The sequence below is a fragment of the Saccoglossus kowalevskii genome, chromosome 2 (assembly GCF_978046115.1).
Source record: "Saccoglossus kowalevskii chromosome 2, keSacKowa6.1, whole genome shotgun sequence".
Classification (NCBI taxonomy): domain Eukaryota; kingdom Metazoa; phylum Hemichordata; class Enteropneusta; family Harrimaniidae; genus Saccoglossus; species Saccoglossus kowalevskii.
In genome coordinates, this window is record NC_140642.1 from 17804846 (window position 1) to 17825517 (window position 20672).

The window sequence follows — 20672 nt, forward strand, 5'->3', positions numbered from 1 at the left end:
AGTGATTCCCATATGACTCGACCACCACTGCTACAAACAAATCACTCGGCATCGTGCAACAAAAATGGAACAAGCCACTTACTCGTAGCGTACTGAAAATAAGATGTCAATAATCTGTATGCCGCGATTAGTAACGAGACAAGAGAAATAATTCTCAGTGAAAGGCTTCTTAGGGGTGAAAACTGATGAAAATCTGAAACGTTGAGATAACATTTCGGTTGTTTCGGTAAGAAAGATGTGAGTTGCTCTTGTACCGTTAAAACTTCTCAAGCCATAGTTACAAAGAAGAGTCGTGTTACAGGGAAGATGTGCACATGTGATACTGTGATGCAGATTACATGACGCTTAAACAAAAATTAAATTTTGAAAGATAGTGTTATATAATACATTTATGAATTGAAAGTGCAAGTAGGTGTAGCATCAGATTATTTAAATACTTTTATTTTTGTAAATAATAATTATTTATTAAAGGTTATTACGAGGATACCTCAAAGTATGCACGAAGACAGTACACAGGAGTTTAGACCTACGCGCAGCGGAGGTCGATGCGACAGTCTACTGTCTGGGTGCATACTTTGAGGTATCCAGGTGGAGGTATCCTTGTAGTAACCTTATTATTATACATCTTTTTCTCCCAATGATACATCATGGGAATGTCGAAATCAAAAATGTTTAGAACAGAATCAGTGAACTTCTTTGTGTGGAGTCCTGTCAATCTTGATGGCAGCTATGTTTATTTTTATCATTAGAGGACGCTTACTTTTAACCAAGCAGCAATCAAAACTGATACCGGACACGTCTGGACGATCCATGTTTAACACTTGTGATTTCACTTGAATGTGTCAGACAAGAAATAGTTTCTGAACAGTTTCGCAGCGTATGAGGGCATTAGACATCCATTTGAAGGAAGTTATAACACATGTGGCCTTACATAACATTTGGGCCAGACAGTGATTCACTTGAAATCAATCAGTTGGCAATGGACTATGGTAGATAGTGGTGCAAAGAATATTTCACAATTGACTGTCTAATAGCTTATAGATGTTGGTGAACTGATTGGTACATTTATAGCCAAAATATGTCTTGCTTCGTATTCAATTGCATGCACGTGGTATGTCGGATTCAAATTATTATATACGACTCACCAAAACATTTAAACATATCTCAATCGTATGAATATATTATCTTGATGGAATATTGATGATCCGTTCTCCATAAAGTAAATTTGATTTTAAATAGGTACGTTTGCACTGTTTTATGAAGTGGTGGACTGAAGAAGGAACTAACCATATGTAGAATGCATTTGTCATTAATCTACTCGTCGAATATATTTAATGTGAATTATATTTTTAGGATTTTAGTCTAACAGATCTTTCTTTCTTTTTGTTTTCCTGTGAATAAATGTGATGTGATCATCATTGGTGAAGTAACAATATTACTATGTGAAATATAATCATTGCTCACCCACATTAGTCATATATCACGTACCTTAAAATCCATTAGCCTCAAACATGTCCAATGAACCCATGATCCTTTAGAGGACTTAAAGTTCATACTTAGAGTTTAGTTATATTAGCATGTGTGTTTTTGGAATCCATTAATTGTCATCCTGAATACTAGACATTAATTTCTTGCCATCTTGAATATTAAAATTTTCCCGTCTTACACTTTTTCAAATACATTCACCCAAACCTATGTAATGAAACCCTTTTAAAATGTGATATTACACATTAACGAACATCTTGAATTTATACAAATTACACAAAATGACGAAGGGCCAGATTTGTACCCATCTCAATAGCAAATAGAATGTAATGGTGATCACATGCGTCATATTCATTTGTACACTTTGTTATCTATTGTTATCATGACTAATCTGTATTAATTCGAAAACGTCTGCAATCATCAAACGTGAGACCCCCCCCCACACACACACACACTTATATCGAGTAAACATTGGACACGTTCACTGTTATGGACGTCACATTTTAAAGCGGGGGAGTCATCACCTACGCATGCATCAGATGGCAATGGCGTGTCATTGTTTTCAAACAAACGTCTACCCATGAGCCTTTGCGTTTATAACGTGTGTTGTTATTTGGGACTCAATTCCCGCGTGTGCGCAGGTGACGACCCTCCGCTTTAACATTTTACTTTGTGTACATCGGACGCAGAAGCAATATAGCGCGTGATGAAAATAAAATCCTGTCACGTTAACCAAAAAAAACACGATACATTGAGGTTGAAATATATGAAATGCTGAACTACAAATCATGCTTTTATTATTGATGTCCTATCAATAATCGTGGTGTGGTTCTCAATCGTGTTGGCATATATGAAGATTACAGAAATACCAGTTCCATATCATTCTGTTTAGATATCTAGTACATGTATCTGGCGCTCATCTGATGATTTCATAACACAACAATTTATGCCTCTGAATGAATAATGAATAGATTTATCGAACGTCGCTTTAAGAAGACGATTTAGTGGTAGATACCGACTCAAATTCAGTCTGCGTCAGTTGCATTTTTATATCAGGGATCAATATTGTACATTGCTGAGCAGAAAGGAACATAATAGTTGGGAATCAGTTTATTGAAACAATGTCAGTCTCTTTACATTTTTGAAATAGCATTAGTACATGGGTTGAGCGATAAGGGAATGTTTAAAGATATAGAATAATGTATTTTGCGTTTAGCATATCGCATTTCATCTTTGGCTGACTGAAGTATGTCTGTTTACCTCCAGGTTCAACGAATTCACAGCATTGAAAGAACAATGTTTACGGAAATTAAGTTGTGTAAATGAATAAAGGCTTTAAGCATAGGTTATATCAAAATTATTTCAATCATCAAAAAGCTGACCAACGTAAAAGAAGATACATATTAATGTCGAATGTTTATTTTCAAGCCATGTCGTTGTCTTGAACGAATTTGATAGCTGCTTTCATTCCTGCGTATGTCTCTTCACCAGATGGAATGATTTGATCCTCTGGCAGTAAGAAACCATACTCTCCTTGGTCACGTAGCTCTACCAAGTATGAATACTTGATGGTTGCATTACCATAATACCAGTCTAGAGCAAATCCAGAATATTCAGCTGGAAAATTAAACACACAACTATTAAATTGCTAGGATATGCGTATTCAGTAATACAAAATTTGTTATATTATATTATATTATATTATATTATATTATATTATATTATATTATATTATATTATATTATGCTTTTTGGTTCACGGGTAAAATAAAATAAAAGACGATCACGTAACAGTACAAAAACACCTTGGAACCCCGTAGGCAGGCCGGTGACACCGGTTCGCACTTAAGGGGGTACCAACCCCCCTGCCAAATTCCAAGGGAAAATCAAAACATTTAAAACACAGAACAAGTAACATAAAACATATATGCGCTGCTGTAAGTGTGTGCAATGATAGCCCACCAAGAGGACAAAACTCTTGGCTCCTGTGCGTGTACTAAGTTTGTAAATACAATGATGTTCGTTTGTATCGATGTTTAACAACAAGACAAAGCAACTTCCTGCTTTAAATAGATCGTACCTGCCATGTTTACAGTAGAATGCGAAGTGTGTTATCCTCGATTTTACATAGTGCATCCTCTACCGTCCACATAATCTCAAATTCAGGCAGTTGGTTCATGATCCGGAAACATTCATATTCTGTTTCAAGCCTCGACTTAATACTTTGAATAAAAATGTCCAGAGGCTCACTCGATCATTTGTTTTGCCTTTTATTACGACGGCTGACATGAATTGCAACCTTAGCCATGCACGCTAAGAAACAAAATAAACCTTGTGCCTTGCTCGACATAAAGTGTTTTGAGCGATGGGGTGGTAAAATAGTGAACCACCAAATCGGAATGCGAAAATCTGGTTGAAGCAGTCGCGACGCAATGTTATTAAAATAATGGAGTAAGGCGCTATTTGATGGACAATCATAAAAAATGTGTTGAAGTGTGTCAACTTCATCACAAAAGGGACATTTATCTGAATTGTTCAAACGAGCTTTGAACAGAAATCTCCCCGTTGGAAAGGCACCATGGACAATACGCCACTGCAGATCCCCATATTTGTTAATGACTGGTGTTTCATAGCAATCCTTGAAGTTGGGTTTAGCACTTTCAGGCAGACTAAGGATGTCCCGCCAAACAGTGTCAAGTTTTTGTAAGTATTGTGTTATTGACTGGACACGTATTAGATATTTATAGATTGCGCCTTTTTCAAACTTATATAGTGGCAAATTTAGTTCATCAGAAAAGTGCAGTTCAAAGCTATGATGTGAAAGAGGTTGATTACACTTCCCATTCCCTTTGAAGTAGGTGTTGATAGTATCTTTCCATTTGGTAGGAATAGAATCGTGAATGACCTTGATACTGAGATGGAGAATACGCTCGGAATGGATTTTAATTTTATCCGACATATCAGCGGCCTCCAACCAAATTTTATTCGTTTCTGATACCAAATCACATACTTTGGTTATTCCCGCGTCAACAAAATGTCTGAGCGCAAAAGGCTCATTTCGTATGGGATGTATGATGAGTGGGTTGTTAAACAGTGGCTCATTAAGAATATCAGTTACGTTATTATCATTGAACTTACGCACTTTCTCTACAGATTTCCAACACTGGAGGAGCTCATAATAAAATAATGGCAATCTTTGTAAAGGTGCTTTGATAGTGGTGCATAGAAGTTGACTTGCATATGACATATTGCTCGCTTGCATAAAAAAGTAGTCTGTGAACTTAAAACAGGGGTGGTCATGGTTATTATATAGATATCTTTGAATATAGGAAAGTCGCATAGTACTTATGCGTGTTGGAAGATGTGTAACATTTTGTCCACCTCTTTCCAAGGGGAGAGGTACAGTGTTGCAGCAGATACCCAATGTCGCCCTTGCCAAAAGAAGTCGAGCAGCATTTTCTGTACCTTCAGAACTACGTCCGATGGCGGCACAAGGCTATTAAAGCGATACATTAACTGCGATGAAATCAGATTATTAATGATAAGAGCGCGCGTTCTGTAAGACATGCTGTAAACAAAATGATTCCAGAAGTTGATCTTATTATTTACTTTTGCAACAAGTTCAGCCCAGTTCTGATTCGTATAAGTTAGATTATTCCCAAGATAAACACCCAACAGTTTCAACCCCTCGCTGTTCCATGTTATATTGAGAGGGGAGTAGGTGATGTTGCGCCAGCTACCTACCCATAACCCTTCTGATTTTTCGAGATTGATTTTAGAGTTTGACGCAAGCTCGTAGACATGTAACCAGCGACTTAGTAAGTTGAAATCCTGCTTGCGAGTTATGAAAAATTCCACGTCGTCGGCGTAAGCGGTGAGTTTAGAACGTTGGTTTTTGCTGTGAGGTATAACCAACCCTTCAATGTTTTCATCATTCCTAATTTTATGAAGTAGTGGTTCAATGGCAATGACGTAGAGGGCAGTGGACATTGAACACCCCTGCCTAATGCCACGGGCCACTGTGATGGGTGTAGTAAGGGCGCAGTTAACGCGGACCAGGGACTGGGCATTGGTATACATGAGGCGAATGTAAGAAAGGAAACGGTCACCAAAACCAAAGGCACGAAGCGTATTAAAGAGGTATCCGTGATGTATCCTATCAAATGCCTTTTCCTGGTCAATGGCAACAATAGCCAGGGGCGAATTAGTTAAGTTGGCATAGTCAATACTGTCACGAAGTAGATTTATATTGTCGTGAATATGCCTGTTTGGTATGCTGCAAGTTTGGTCTGGATGAATAATGCTGCCTAAAACACCGCGCAAACGCAATGCAAGCGATTTAGTGAACATTTTGTAATCGCTACATAACAGACTCACGGGTCGCCAGTGTTTTACGTTGGTAACGTCACCTTCTTTAGGGAGAAGAGTGACCACGGCCCTTGTGCAGGATAGGGGGAGCACATTTTCGTTTGTGGCAGCAGTAAATACATCGCACAGATCACGTCCAATGATATGCCAAAAAGTTTGGTAAAATTCGTTTGGTATTCCGTCGATACCGGGAGTACGCCCATGGGGAAGTAGTTTGACCGTGGCACTCAGTTCGTCAAACGTGATTGGTTTGTCAAGGTCATCACGATCTGTTTCATTTAGTTGAGGTAGCCCTTCAAGGAGGCTATTTTGAGCTTCAATGTCAATGTTATCAGGTGTATACAGGTTATTGTAAAAGGTGTGTATGATTTTCCGTATTTCAGTTTGATTTTCAGTAAGAGTATTATCCTGGTGCCTCAACTGAAAGATCGCCTTTTTGGTTCCCTTCTTTTTCTCTAACTGGAAAAAGAAGGAATTGCAAACATCACTTTCATTTAAAAACTGATGTCGCGCACGCGTAGCACTGCCTTTGTGTTCACGTTGAACAAGGCGTGCGAGAAGTTTTTTCTTTTCAGTGTAACTGTTTAAAAGCGGTGCATCGTGTGCAGTACAACGTTCGATGGTTTTAATTTCCATTTCCAATGCTTGTTTTTCGGTTTTGTATTTATTTTGTTTGAGTGTGCAATACTGTTGTGTGAGTAACTTTATTTTATTTTTGCCAATATCCCACCATGTCTGTATATTTATATAATTATTTCGAAGTGTTTGCCACTTCGCCCAAAAATCAGTTAAGATTGCCACATACACTTCATCGCGCAGAATTTCTGTATTCATACACCACACTGGACTTTTGTTTTTACTGTCACCAATGGCGATGTTGATGTGGACAAGGGAATGGTCAGAAAAAGCTAATGCGCCATTGCTTATGTCAATATTCTTAATTTTCCCACGCATACATTTGCTGACATAAAACCTATCAAGGCGCACAAGCGTACCACCACGCCCCCAAGTAAAGTTTAATGTGTTCCCGTGGTATTGGCGCCATGCATCAAACAGTTTGTGATGATTCAGGACAGATTTGAGGAGCTTTGCAGTGCGCATGTTCGGTTCAGTCCCTCTATTACGGTCAATGTCGGGTTCAGTAGTACAATTAAAATCGCCTCCCATGATTACTGGGTCATTATTTAGAGAACTGATGAATTGTTCAATTTTAGTGAAGCATTCCACACGCTCAGCGCCATTAATTGGTGCATAGACATTAATAATGTGAACAAGATTTTCATTAATTTGAACATGAGCGTGCAACACGTACCCAGGCATGATCTCAGATTGTGATAAAATATTCACAGTTGCTCCTGGCGAAAACAAAATAGCCACCCCCGCACGATTAACAGTGCCATGAGAAAAAATACCAAGGCCACGCCACACAAGTTTCCAAATATTTTCATCGGAGACAAGAGAGTGCGTTTCTTGTAGCATATAAATATTACAGGGATGGTCACGCTTGAGATAATTGAAAACACTGTACCGTTTGAGGGCGTCCCGGCAACCATTGACATTGTAAGTTGCGCATGTAATTGTGTTTGCCATCATAACAAGGGAAATTAAAAATCAGCGATAAAGTTACCCGTTTTGATTTGCTGTTTAATTTTTTTAATGAGTCTGTGCATGCGAGATTTATCAGATGTGTTCAACTGCGTGGTATTGCGGTAGTTTATCAGATGTCGAACCAATATTTTAAGATTGGGGCAAAATTCAAAACACTTGTCTATAAATCTACGTGAGTGAAGTGTAGACACTAAAAAGGTTTTGATATTAGCGTTTGATATTGTTGATTCGCTGTTATCAGTACATGTTGAAACATTTGAAATGATAGACCCCTCATTCTCACTACATTCGCTGGCAGTTTCCTCCATATCATCAGCGGTTTTATTTTGTGACATAGGTGTGCTGAAAAGGTCTTGTGATTGATCAGTTAAACCACTTAAATCAATGGGGAGTTCGGATAGCGGCGAATCGCGCGGGGATTCAACTGTGAACTCAAGTGAGGGAGATGATGGAAATGGGGCCGACTCCGTAAGCTCGGGCTGTGGCTTTGGAGTGCACACTGTTACATTGGCATATACGTGGGGAAAGGGTTTGTGGGGTGGAGGGGGTGGGGGAGGCGATGGTGGTGCAATGGAAGGGGAAGTAGGGGTTCGTACCCTCTCTTCATCAATCGGACAATTTTGTTCAACAATTTCGATTGCATTTTCATCGTTACGCTTTTTAGAACTGGGTTCACATTTATTTTCGTCATTTAACTGGTCATTATTTTGTTCTTCTCTATGAACTGGTGATCTAGAGCGCGTGCGCTTTTTGCTCATATATTTGGATGAATCTGTATTCATTTCAGTTTCAATTTCAATGTTATCTGTTGTACCATCGGTCTCATGATTGTTTATCTCAGTATCTGGTGCTTGGGTGTTAATTATATCAGTTATGTCATCGTCTTTGTCGTGCAATGTGTCAGGGGAATTTAAATTAGTTGCTACATTCACCTGTTGAGAGTCTGTTTGAGTGCTATTTTGAGCACTATTGTTTTCATCATTCATCATTTGCATATTCGTTGTTTGAGAGTTTGGGCAAGTTTTACGTGTATGTCCCTTCATGTTACATGAAAAGCACGTCAATTCGTCAGACGAAACGTAAATATTATATGTCTGACCTTGAAAAGTAATAGGCAATAAACCATTGATATTGAGATCTTTTAAATATACATAAACTTGGCGGCGAAAAGACTTTACATGTTTCAGTGCTGGTCTTTTGCACCCGAGTGGGATCGCTCGCACCGCGCTCATGACACGCCCGTATTTAGCTAAGGCATCTGTAATAAAATTGTCAGGTAAAAAAGGGGGAACATTTGATAGCACAATTTTTGTAGAGGGGCGGACAAGAGGTTCAACAGAAACATGGAGGTCTCCAATGTCAAGGCCAGCGGCAGAAACCATGTCGACCCATGTAACCTTATTTAAAAAGACAACAACCGATCGGTTCATACGGGATGCAGCCACAATATTACCGGCCCCGACTAAATCTGCAACCGACTCCACATAAGTTTCAACAGGAATGCCATCAATGTTTTCACACCGTACCGCATGGTTTCTAGTAAGGTGACCTGTTGGTGTTGACGGTGGCCTTGTGTGAGCGGCAGCCATCTTGGTTGCCGACCACCTTGCCAAGGCAAAGGCAAAAACACTCCAAAACCCACAATAATAACGAAAACAACAACTATAAATTACTCACGTAAAGGGTAGATACACTATATATACAGCTGTGTAGAAACACGGGCGCACAACGAGCGCAAAAACGCAAAACAGGCAGAAAATCGGGGAGCGCTGAAAAGCACCGCGTTCACCCGATTGTATTATATTATATTACGTTACGTTACGTTACGTTACGTTACGTTATGTTATGTTATGTTATATTATGTTATATTATATTATATTATATTATATTAAGTGTTGACTCACAATCAAGAACATCTCCACATTCATAGATTGTTCCATGCACAGCGTATATTGCCTGGCAGACTTCAGTCGTAGATGCCACCTAAATACAATATGTTTAGTAAATATGTTATGAAAAGTATCACATTTGAAGGTTTATTGAAAACTTACTGTACTACAATGAGATCAACCATGGTAAAACAGGCAATCAAGTAGAGATAATACGCGATATTAATGACTTACCAAGTCTTCTGCATCAGGGGTTGGATTTGGTGTCCATGCCCATGGTGTTACCCATTGTTGTGCATAGCTATGGTAATCTATCGCCATTATGAACTTTTGAGTCATACTGGCTTGTATGATGAATTGATTGACAGCTTTTGTTTCGGCCTCTGACGCCGCAGAGGCACCATGGTATGTAGAGGAACATGGATCAGAACTAGCAACTGCAATTCGTAATAACACATGTTACTTACTGACAATGAAATTCAGATAATCTGATATCGATATCATACAAAGTTGGGTCTCTGCTAAATACAGTGTGTTCGTTTTTCGCTACAGCTGTTGCGATTTATTGCTGAGCGGGCGGAGCAAAAGTATCCGACTCCACACACAAAATATTAAGCACTTACATCCCCAATTGAAGTCAAAATTCCTATTTATATCAGTACCAAGGCACGTTGATCCTTCATTTGTTGACCTGGATTTCCTCCACATTCTATTCTGTTGTGTGTTTAAACAATAAAATAAAAACTCATTAGAAGGCAAACAGAATATGCCTGTTAATGGAATCGCAACAATAAACACCATAGCTACTCACATCTGTCCAGGTGTGTTCATAGCCGTCCACGTTCAAAACTGGTAGTACGTAAAAATCAAAATCGTCCAACATTGCCTTAATTTCTGGGTCAGACTCGTAGTCTTCAAGAAACTGTACGAATACAAAAAAATATGCATGACATAGTGTAATTGAAATAAAAGTGATGAAGTGAAACAAACTGGCACAATTATGGAAATATATATAGACCACAAGTCATACAGCCAAGAACTATTATTGTTCGAATGACCATATTTTAACCAAAAAAAGAATATAAATGTATATATCTCAAGCATTTGGCATTTTTTTATATTTTTCACTTACATAGAAAATTGCTTGGCCCATATAGAACCGAATATAAAAATTCTTAATTACGAAAAGTAGCCGGACAGCTAGGTATATTTAGATAAACCTTTTCTGACATTTGGTGATAAAAAGGGTTATTCATTTTATACTCTTACATTATGTTACATACTCAAGTGTGGATATTGAAACATTAAAAAATCAAGGCTAGTTTCAAAATGTGAGTTTTGCTTTTGGTACCTACTATGCCACATAATAAATTAAATATACCCTTTTTCAAATAAACATTTTTCTAGTACGACAAATCATCAGTATTTAAGATTTTTTGTCGAGTTTGGAAGATATAAATTGTGGTTCTTTGCTGGCTGATTTATTTCTATATTTATATGAAGCTGGATTTCTACAGAAATTGGTTGAAACAACTACACCATAATTTAGTGATTATATTCCAATGATATATCCAGTGGAACTACTACAGAATTTGCTTCACCTGATTCATAGATCTATGTCTTGAATTTGATTCTTAGGCCCAGCTTTCTACCAGATTATATGATAAGAGAGGAAATTTAAATTTTACTATCAGTAATTTTTCGACTAGTCTTAACATTAAAAAGTGTTTTGGCAAATGCAATGAGTTTATGGTTCAATACAATTACACTGGTGATGATCTCAAACGCCAAAGGTCACTTGGCTGATGTCGACCTCATGTTTTCAAACAGAAACCTTTCGATAATGACTCAGAAAGATATATGGCGGATGCCAAATGCGGAACAAAATGGCTCACTCCTTTCGAAACGCCTGCATATATCTTTCTCTTGCTTGTGTAGTGTATCTATCAGATCTATGATTGGGTATGTTATCCCTACTTTACAATATGATAGAATAATGTATTGCGCAAGTAAATCATTTATCTTGGAAATGTTGTCGATTCTAATCCATACCGAAAGGCGATTAATTTAAAGATGTTGTTTTCTAGTCAGGAATGTACTCCCTAGTTAACGTTTCCATAGAACGTATAAGAAATAATCTAGATGCCCAACATTTCACTTTTTTTATCCAATAATTTTAATAAATGTAGGAGATGCTGAAAAATTAATTGCCAATTTATATTCGGTGAACGAAAGCATGTGATATCGCCACAAGTTTACAATGTACAAGTAATAATATTTATTCGCCATAGATTGTAAGTATTACAAGGAAATCAATAAATAAATAACTGAATTAAATAAATACAAGTAAATTATGAAAATAGGTACGATAATAATAATAATAATAATGATAAACTTTCAATAATCTATGGCAGGGAAACAGAAATAGCACAATATGGCTAGTCGAGTCTGTTTCCCTAAAATATATTGGAAAATATTCATTAAAGTATATGACGAGGGCATTCTGAAGACCATTTGTGACATAAATGATTAAAAAGCAGCAGAGATTAATCAAACGTTATAAGAAATCTATAAAGAAGAAATTTCAAAACCTAATACAATCTAACGGAGAATAGGTCACAGCTAATCATCAGAAATCGTGCGTTCAGTTATTAAATATTAAATATACGATTGTGTTTTTTTTTTAAATATGACGGTAACTTATTCTAAAGTATAGTTTCCTGGTAGTCAGTGGAAGTATGTATCGATAATCTCTCTATTGGCTGTCAATATTAACTCTATTAAAGTCTTGCTTGGTAATGAAATATTTATCTGTAAATCGCCCAGAAATGTTGTTGAAATGCCGCCACCGGTACGAAAATATTACATCAAGTGAAAAAATATATATTTTGATATGCTTATATACTAGTAGTTGTCAGTCACTAGTAAAGTTGACCACCGTGTAGTAGATACACACTCCCAGAATTTGCTTTTGACTGCATTAACATTTTTACCTGTTTCCATTCTTCATGATTCGATGTATGCAAAACACATACTTTCCACCGTAGCCACTAAAGGTGCACAATGGAAACATATTCTCGCAACAAATTAACATATTATGATGCAATACAATGCAATATTCATTACCTGGTTTGTCATCCACATAACAGTTGCAGGGGAGATCCATTCCCGCGAGTGAATACCACCATGATACCAAATACCATGCTTGGGCACAGCTCCCTCTGGACTACTAAACTGAACATGAGATGAATGAAGAAGAATGAAAAGATCTTGCGTGAGTTTCATTGTTATAGCGATTGTATCATAGTAATGGTGTATTCTAAAATCAGGCACATATACAAACATATAAACATGAAACACAGTATCGAAGTCGGCAAATGCACCCGCCGCTGTAATTACACGACCTTCTAGTGATACAACAATCCACTGTCCCAAGACGATAACTTAAATTACTAGTGTAGTTAATGCACACTTACAATGATTAGATGGACATGCGCAATTCAAATCTCTAACTTTACAAACAACATGCAGAATACAATTTTTCAGACAAATAACACAGAATATAATCATGGTCAGAACGGCCTGCTTAGTAACGATTCCCTCAGGGACATATCGGTCCACCATCAGAGACAAACATCCGAGTGGGAGGGGGGAATTTAAAATTACAGGCACACATACGAAGCGAAACAACCCAAAGCAGTTCATTAATATTGGTCAAACCTTTAATGCGTTCATTGGTCTGTTTTCATACGAATACCCCACAACGAACTGTGACACCAGTGTCGGATACGCCGCCGCAATTTCGTCCATCCAGACATTGATCTATTGTCAAAACAACAGGAGAAAAATAATTGTTATTACAATCTACAATTCACAGTTGTTGTATTGAATAGATCATAACCCCATGTCAGTGTGTTCATTGGTGAGACATTCATATAGAGGAGTCATATTGAATTATCGCTATGTGTACGGACACAAACCTTAGTAATATATACATACTCACCTCACTCAGGTTATAATACCTTGTGAAATCAAAATATTCTAAGTCAAGTGTATTTCGGGCTTCACTGCGAAGCTGGTTGTCTAGTATGCTCTGCACATTTCTTATTTTGACTTCGTATTCAATACCATTCTTCTCCAGCATGTCTGTAACATGCGTTACTCTTCCAGGTGGTACCATCCAATCTTCGGGATAATGCCATACATCTAGCTATTAACACAAGTATATGAAGGTTAGTATCTCACGAAGGTAGAACAATCTTGCATCAGCTAATATGCTGGTCGTTCTTGTAATGAGGTAATGCCAAACGCGGATGCAGAAATCCCAATTCTCACCTCAACATCATTAGCAAGATTACGGATAACACTGATATCCCTTTCCGCTTTGAAATTCACATGCAAAACTTGGTAACTGCAAGAGAATGGTATAATATACAATTATAGTTTAGTTATTGTTGAACTTGACAACAATTTGGACGTCGTGCATTACGTGTTACACTTACCCATCGTAACTAGCATATTCTGCAAGGCACAGAGTTGCCAGACACAACGTCCAAATTAGTGCTTGTAACATTACGGATCCGAGACGATTGATATTCGCGTGTGTGAGTTTCCACTGTCTATTAACAGATGTGGCCTGGTTAATATATAAATTAAATGTATCTATGTTTGTGTCGTGCATATATTAGCTTAATGATGTTTTCCCAAGTAGTCTTCGTAGTCAGATGTTCATTACTAAATCTTGCAATATATTCAAAAACAGACCTGATAATTTTTAGTAAGTACTAGTTACTAACAAACAATTGTAATAATATTACAAATGCAATAATTATTTAGCGAGTTTGCGTATGCGCTGATGTATATTCAAAATTAGGTTCGACATTATTGAATGTAGAAATTAACAGCTGGTGATATAGATTATAATAATCAACAATGATACCTGTCTTTTATTATGTGAAATTTACATGTGGCATCCTATGGTAACTGATGTAAAATAACAAAAATACACTGTCTACGATATAGATTCATACTATGTAATATACGATCTATACGAACAGCTATTGAAACATTCGATTGTGTGTGTCAACTGTCATGGTTTGATTCAGCTAATGTCATGCGATCGGGCGTCATCGTAATTGTATTTTAGGGACCGACACGTAGGTCCATGATTCGGCTATCTTGGATCGGACCATGTATTCTAAAATGTTCGATGTATATGTGAAATTTGAATATGATCGATGCAGGGATCTCCAAGATACAGGTGGGGACGTGCGGGAACTAAAAGTGTCAAACAATCTACTCATGTCCCTTTAATCACGTCAACGGGAATTAAATATATATCTAATGTCATTCTATCTGTTGCCGGCCGGTGTTATTGACGATTGCAATTTTTAGGTCGTTCGTTATCATGGACAGGTGTTCAAGACTCCAATCGCCCTATTTTAATAATATACACGAGTGTGTTTTGAAAAGACGACATTAAGGTGTTTTCTAACGCAGTGACGATGTTGGGTAATTTAGTTGTATTAGTACTGTTGATGTGTGGGACAAGCACGGAGTGCACACGATACGATGGGTAAGTATTTGTATTCGTCAAATGCATGGGTTTTACCGTATTCCAACTCAGACTTCACGTCATTGTTTAATGTTTACATTTCAGATACGTGGTTCTCCGCCTTGATGTCAGCACCGATCAAGATGTTCACGTGTTGAAGCAAATTCAAGAAGTTCCAGAGGTAGGGGAAAAAATTATATATTGCATAAGTTCATTTATTTCAAGCATATTCAATAGCTTGAAAAACACATTTAACAACTGTGTCGATATACTGTAGTGTTTCTTATATATCGATCTCAATGATATTTACGCGTGAACCAATCTAATGTCCACCATAGGGAATACGAGGACAGTAACTCGTTTTTTTGTTTAAATTGTTCATAAAACTAATGCTATTTATATTTCATCGTAGGTAGTAGATTTTTGGGATTTCCCGCGTGATCTGATGGTGTCTCCGTCATACCTTGAAGACATCAAAGCCACACTGAAAGAAAATAAGATTAAATATGTTACATGGATTGACAACGTACAAGATTTGATTGACACCCAGTTTAATCATCGTAACACGGAATACAGTACTGACGAGTTTAATTATGCCGTGTATCACACATGGGAAGAGGTGGGAAGCGGCATATTCATTAGTAAACAAGAAAAACATATTTTCAAATTATTTTAACAGTCCTAAAAATGTAATCATGAGCTGCACGTGGATACACATTGCATAATTTCAGACAGAATGAATTATTGCTGTTTTTGAAGGTTAATGTTAATTGAATATACATGACTTAATTATATTCCCGGCAGTTGATTGCGGTGGAATTTTAGGGTCAAAATAAAATTAGGACAATATCATGGGAAGTGGGCCAATTTTGCCCCCCTAGTTAGGCCCTAATTATCACGGCAATGTGCCGGCGGAGGATATATTGGTTACCTGCGTCTGCTCGTCCGTCTGTTCATATGTCCGTACTATTACATTCACACAGTATTATATATATAATGAAGACATTACACACTAGATCTGATCAATATATTGAATGACCATATGTGTCATGTGACTTCATTAAACAAATGCATAAATATCATATCCAGGGCATTATTGGTGATAAAGACATTCAACTAGTTCTGGGAGACATTGGGATCATGATTTGATCAACGAATTTAATGACCACATATGGTCATGTGACCTAATTAGAAGTGCTTAATTTCCATATCTGGACTACTATTGCAGATATAGTTGTACACTTAGTGCTTTATTGGTGATATTGGGCTCATGATCAGATCAACATATTTATACGGTCATGTGATCACATTACAATGCATAACTATCTTATTTGGAACACTATTGCATTTGTAGATGTTCCATCTTTCTTTGTAACAAAGATGCCAGGGATCTTTGATGGCTTTCTTGTCAGTAATCTATATACTATGCGCAAACATCTGTTTATAAGTTGTCATTGTTTGCAATCAATAATCATACAATAAAATGTTATAAATAATTTTGTTGATCAGATCTACCAATGGGTTTTAGACACTGCTGCTGCCTATCCAGGTTTGGCTGAAGCGATCTTGATAATGCATTCGTATCAAGGGAAAGAACAGTACGTGTTGAAGGTAATAATTTTGTACTACAGATTCATTAAATAATTTAAATTCAAATAAATGTTCTGTGGATAAGTTTGTATTTTCTTTACCATGAATTGTTCAGGTGGGGAGTGATTCAGCGACCCCAAAGGAAGCAATATGGTATCAAGGCGGTATTCACGCACGAGAATGGATCTCACCAGCAACTGTAATGTGGATGACCAACCAGGTGATGTTTAATTAGATCAATACTTCACTTATCGTACTATTTCAAAAGTGTTATTCTTATTACGTGTGATTCTAAAACATTGACTGCCACTGCATCATTATGATTAATCCATTCCGATTTTAGTTGTTAATGGATTACTCTGTTGACCCGGAAGTTAAATCAATGCTGGACCAGTACGATATATATGTCCTTCCGTTACTGAATGTCGATGGCTATAACCACACATGGGAGGAGGTACGACACTTTCTTTGAGCATGCGTAGTCGACAATTTAATCCCCTTTCAATTCATTATATGACGTAGTACATCAAATACATTAAATATGAGTTATATCGGAGTGACTCATCATTCATAATACGGTTTTGAAGATATATCACCGAGTCAACTTTTTTTTGAAATTTTTTAATTTGCAATGTGCGCCGAACTAGATTACATTTTGTTCATATAACCCTATGTCAGGACCGAATGTGGCGGAAAACGCGAAAACCTAACAACGGATCAAACTGTATTGGGACAGATGCTAACAGGAACTGGGACTACATGTGGGGAGGTCTGTGTACATTTATTTAATCTGACATTTAACAATTGTTGCGTAACTTTCATTAAAATCGTTTAGTGCGAATATAATATTTACATAAACACGCTATTCAGAAAGTGGTTGATATTTATATATATATCAGCATGTGTCCAGTATGTGTCAAATTTTTAAATGATCGTTACTGTATTCTTCAAATGAGAGACCGTGATGCCGCCCTCATCGTTAACGCTTCTTGAAAGTAGGAAAAAAATAATAAAATTTACGGTTCTAAAAAGTATAGTAAGTTTGAAACTTTGATGAGTAAGTGATAAACGATTGTTTTAATTTTGTAGGCGAAGGTGCGAGTGCGTTTCCATGTGCGAGCACCTACCGGGGAGATAGCGCACACTCAGAACCCGAGGTTAAAGGCGTTGCTACCTTTCTTGAGTTAAAGGCACTTGAACAGACATTTCAACTGTTTATCGATTTCCACAGTTACTCACAATACTGGCTGACGACTTGGGGATATACATTGGACTTGACCGACGATCATGTCACGCAAGTATGTATGCAACCAATCATAGTAGATTAACGGATCGAAATATGATTTTGTACACGTTGCATTTTTCATTCGATACCATTATAATGATTAGGACCAATCTGAGTTTGGACGTCAGTACGTCGAAAATGTGACACTGCGTCACATGCCAATGTTGACACACCTGTGGAATTTGTTAAACAATGTATACTGGATTAAAAACATATTTACACAAATTTGTTAATTTGACATGTGTTTACCGATTTTTAAATAACTTTTACATTATTCGATTATTATATGCATGTATATTTGCATAGACTGCCCTAGCCAGTATTGGATGTGACGCTATTTATTCTGTTCATGGCACTGTCTACACTTATGGTACATTTGCCGATCATCTGTGTGAGTATTCGCACCTGACATTCTGTTTGTTTCAAAGGGGCTTCAGGTATACCCGCCAGCTACTGCAGAGTCGAATCGTTGCGCATAGTTTTGAGTGGATCACATCAATCAATGAATGGATATGCCTCAACGAAAATCTGATTAGAATGTGTGGGTTAACAGGAATACGATTACGTAACATATCGTCATAAGTGACAGAAACATTGCGATAATAGATCATTTGCTAATTACCGGCATAAGGGTTATCATCATAAATATTTCCACGCGCACACACGCTACGGAGGCACAACTCGACCCCCTATTTGTTGTTATATTTCTTTGTTACAGATATTGGTTCTGGATTGAGTCAAGATTGGGGGTACGGTACCCTGGGCAGCCCCTATTCTTTCACTGTGGAGCTTCGTGACACCGGGGAGTATGGATTCCTCTTACCGGAGGACCAAATTATACCAACATCAGAAGAGACTTATGCTGGCTTAAAAGCTGCGATAACATATGTTATGGCGAATACATAAATTACGCACAGCAATTACACATTTGAATCTATCTGTTGACAGTACAAATACAAGTACATGTAGTAAATCAATAAACTGTATGTCAACCTACTCGACTGCTGTAATTTATCAATAAATCCAGTGATATGGGTCAATGCCAACGTGTGTTAGTACTGTCTCATTTTCAAATCTCGCGAGAACAGAATCCATCTGCCGTAGTTGGGAATATATATAACTCTCTAACGTGCCAACCACCGCCGCGGCGTCCACTCGTTAGTTAACGGATCTCAGCAGATTCTCTCTTCCATCTAATAAAACGCAAGCCCATCTTCATTCGCACACAAACAGCTTACGACCCCCGCCCCCTAGGTGAGCTTTATAATATAACTATTTTTATCAACCTCGCTGAATATTCACTTTTTATCTCATTGTTCTCTAACGTGTGTAAGGTAAACTTCAGTCCAAAACAAAGTATGCATGAACGAACAAACAAACACACACACACACACACACACACACACACACACACACACACACACACACACACACACACACACACACACACACACACACACACACACACATACTTGTATTGCTATATGTTCCGAGGACTTCATTGGATTAACTTTTAATATAGTTGAATTAACTTTTAATATAGTTGCGATATGAACTCGATTAAAACGCGTTCCTATATAGGGTTGCGTTTTAATTGGAGTTTAATTAAACTCAATTACAATGCAATACAATGGAGAATTGCACTTTAATTAAGTTTAATTAAACTAGAGTTGAATATCCCGTGACTGAACATAGAAATGTTTGCGAAGCTTAGGTTTAGTATCGGGGTAAGGTATGGTACAATTATATTAATATTAATATAACGTGAACCATACCTTACCCCGATACTAAACCTAAGCTACGCAAAACGTATTAATAATCGAATTAACTATTAATATAAATTATGTTTTCCGAGGACTATGAAAAAGGTCCTCGGAAGGTGTGTATGTCCTCGGAAGTTGCTATATATCTGTATTTTTGTTCTCGGAACATATAGCAATGCAAGTACACACACACACACACACACACACACACACACACACACACACACACACACACACACACACACACACACACACACACACACCACTTCTTTTCTCTGTGACTGAACAAAAAAATAGTTCGGGCACAATAATCCACAAGGTCCACTGCGCTCACAGTTCAAAATGGCTATGATAATGAGTGTGGAATTAGGTATTCCTCGTCTGTTACTGTATGTATTACTAGCATATATAGGTGAGTAGTTCACGTGTTCATGCGTCTGGCCCTTATTTTGTCTATGATAAAGTTACTCACTCACGAATGTGCAGACAACTGCCCAGTGTAACAGAGCAAGTAGTCACGTTACACTCCATCTAATCTGCAATGAGAGTGATCATGTTGTCGTTTAGGGTATGTACATGTTACTTGTAGTACATGAGCACGCACCCTAATTATCACTCAGAAAGAAATAGGCTCACTATGCTTTTGACATATTCATGTCATAGTAAGCTCTATTGTGTAGTTTTAAGGTGCATTTAGGTTTTTTATTCGTAAATCAATGGTACAAGGGGGTATCTGACGTTCAATACAAGAGTGGAATAAAGAAAAGTGAAGTTGAGTTGAATTAGGTCGGTCCAACAATGTGCTCGTCCTTCTGAGATCATTTCATCCATGGCATGAGTGCGTTGATACAATGACAAGTCATAATGGCGACTGACGACCATTGTATTCAGTTATCTATGTAATTTAGTTGTCTGGCAGACATTTTGAGACTAAGAAAACTAAAGTTAAAAATGGTATGAACATCACACATGAGGTTGGTGACGTAGTGTCTTCGACCCTTTCACTATGTACCTTACAGATTTTATTAAAAGTGTGTACGTATACAAGACATAATGGTATGCATGTGAATATTGGTTTGTTTGAATGGTTTGTCTGAAGTAGAAACTGGCAATTAAAGCTCCAAACATATA

The 20672-nt window shown here is 37.4% G+C and overlaps 2 protein-coding genes across 2 annotated transcripts; one reads left to right on the top strand and one right to left on the bottom strand.

Annotated features, from left to right (window-relative positions):
* Nucleotides 1-2577: 2577 nt before the first annotated feature.
* On the bottom strand, nucleotides 2578-13936 carry LOC144361503 (carboxypeptidase B-like). Its single transcript, XM_085505079.1, has 10 exons — nucleotides 13852-13936; nucleotides 13685-13760; nucleotides 13353-13559; nucleotides 13070-13171; nucleotides 12476-12583; nucleotides 10161-10271; nucleotides 9967-10063; nucleotides 9584-9786; nucleotides 9365-9443; nucleotides 2578-3102 (listed from the first exon to the last, which is right to left on the bottom strand). Exons 1-10 carry the CDS (start codon nucleotides 13920-13922, stop codon nucleotides 2909-2911), a joined length of 1248 nt encoding a protein of 415 aa, XP_085361205.1. The 5' UTR covers nucleotides 13923-13936; the 3' UTR covers nucleotides 2578-2908.
* A 905-nt stretch (nucleotides 13937-14841) lies between these two features.
* Nucleotides 14842-18772, top strand: LOC144361506 (carboxypeptidase A4-like). The gene is made up of 10 exons (XM_078013482.2): nucleotides 14842-14924; nucleotides 15009-15084; nucleotides 15316-15522; nucleotides 16413-16514; nucleotides 16609-16713; nucleotides 16837-16947; nucleotides 17172-17262; nucleotides 17583-17791; nucleotides 18085-18169; nucleotides 18497-18772. Exons 1-10 carry the CDS (start codon nucleotides 14854-14856, stop codon nucleotides 18682-18684), a joined length of 1245 nt encoding a protein of 414 aa, XP_077869608.2. The 5' UTR covers nucleotides 14842-14853; the 3' UTR covers nucleotides 18685-18772.
* Nucleotides 18773-20672: the final 1900 nt, after the last annotated feature.

Bases quoted from the DNA above. Each gene is read 5' to 3' on its own strand.
- LOC144361503 (XM_085505079.1), bottom strand. From the start codon at position 13,922: ATGTTACAAGCACTAATTTGGACGTTGTGTCTGGCAACTCTGTGCCTT. The intron at 13,761-13,851 runs GTAAGTGTAACA...ATTCTCTTGCAG, and splicing joins GAATATGCTAGTTACGATGG to TTACCAAGTTTTGCATGTGA. The intron at 9,787-9,966 runs GCTTAATATTTT...TACGAATTGCAG, and splicing joins CTTCAATTGGGGATGTAAGT to TTGCTAGTTCTGATCCATGT.
- LOC144361506 (XM_078013482.2), top strand. From the start codon at position 14,854: ATGTTGGGTAATTTAGTTGTATTAGTACTGTTGATGTGTGGGACAAGC. The intron at 15,523-16,412 runs GTGGGAAGCGGC...TTTGTTGATCAG, and splicing joins TGTATCACACATGGGAAGAG to ATCTACCAATGGGTTTTAGA. The intron at 16,515-16,608 runs GTAATAATTTTG...TGAATTGTTCAG, and splicing joins AAGAACAGTACGTGTTGAAG to GTGGGGAGTGATTCAGCGAC.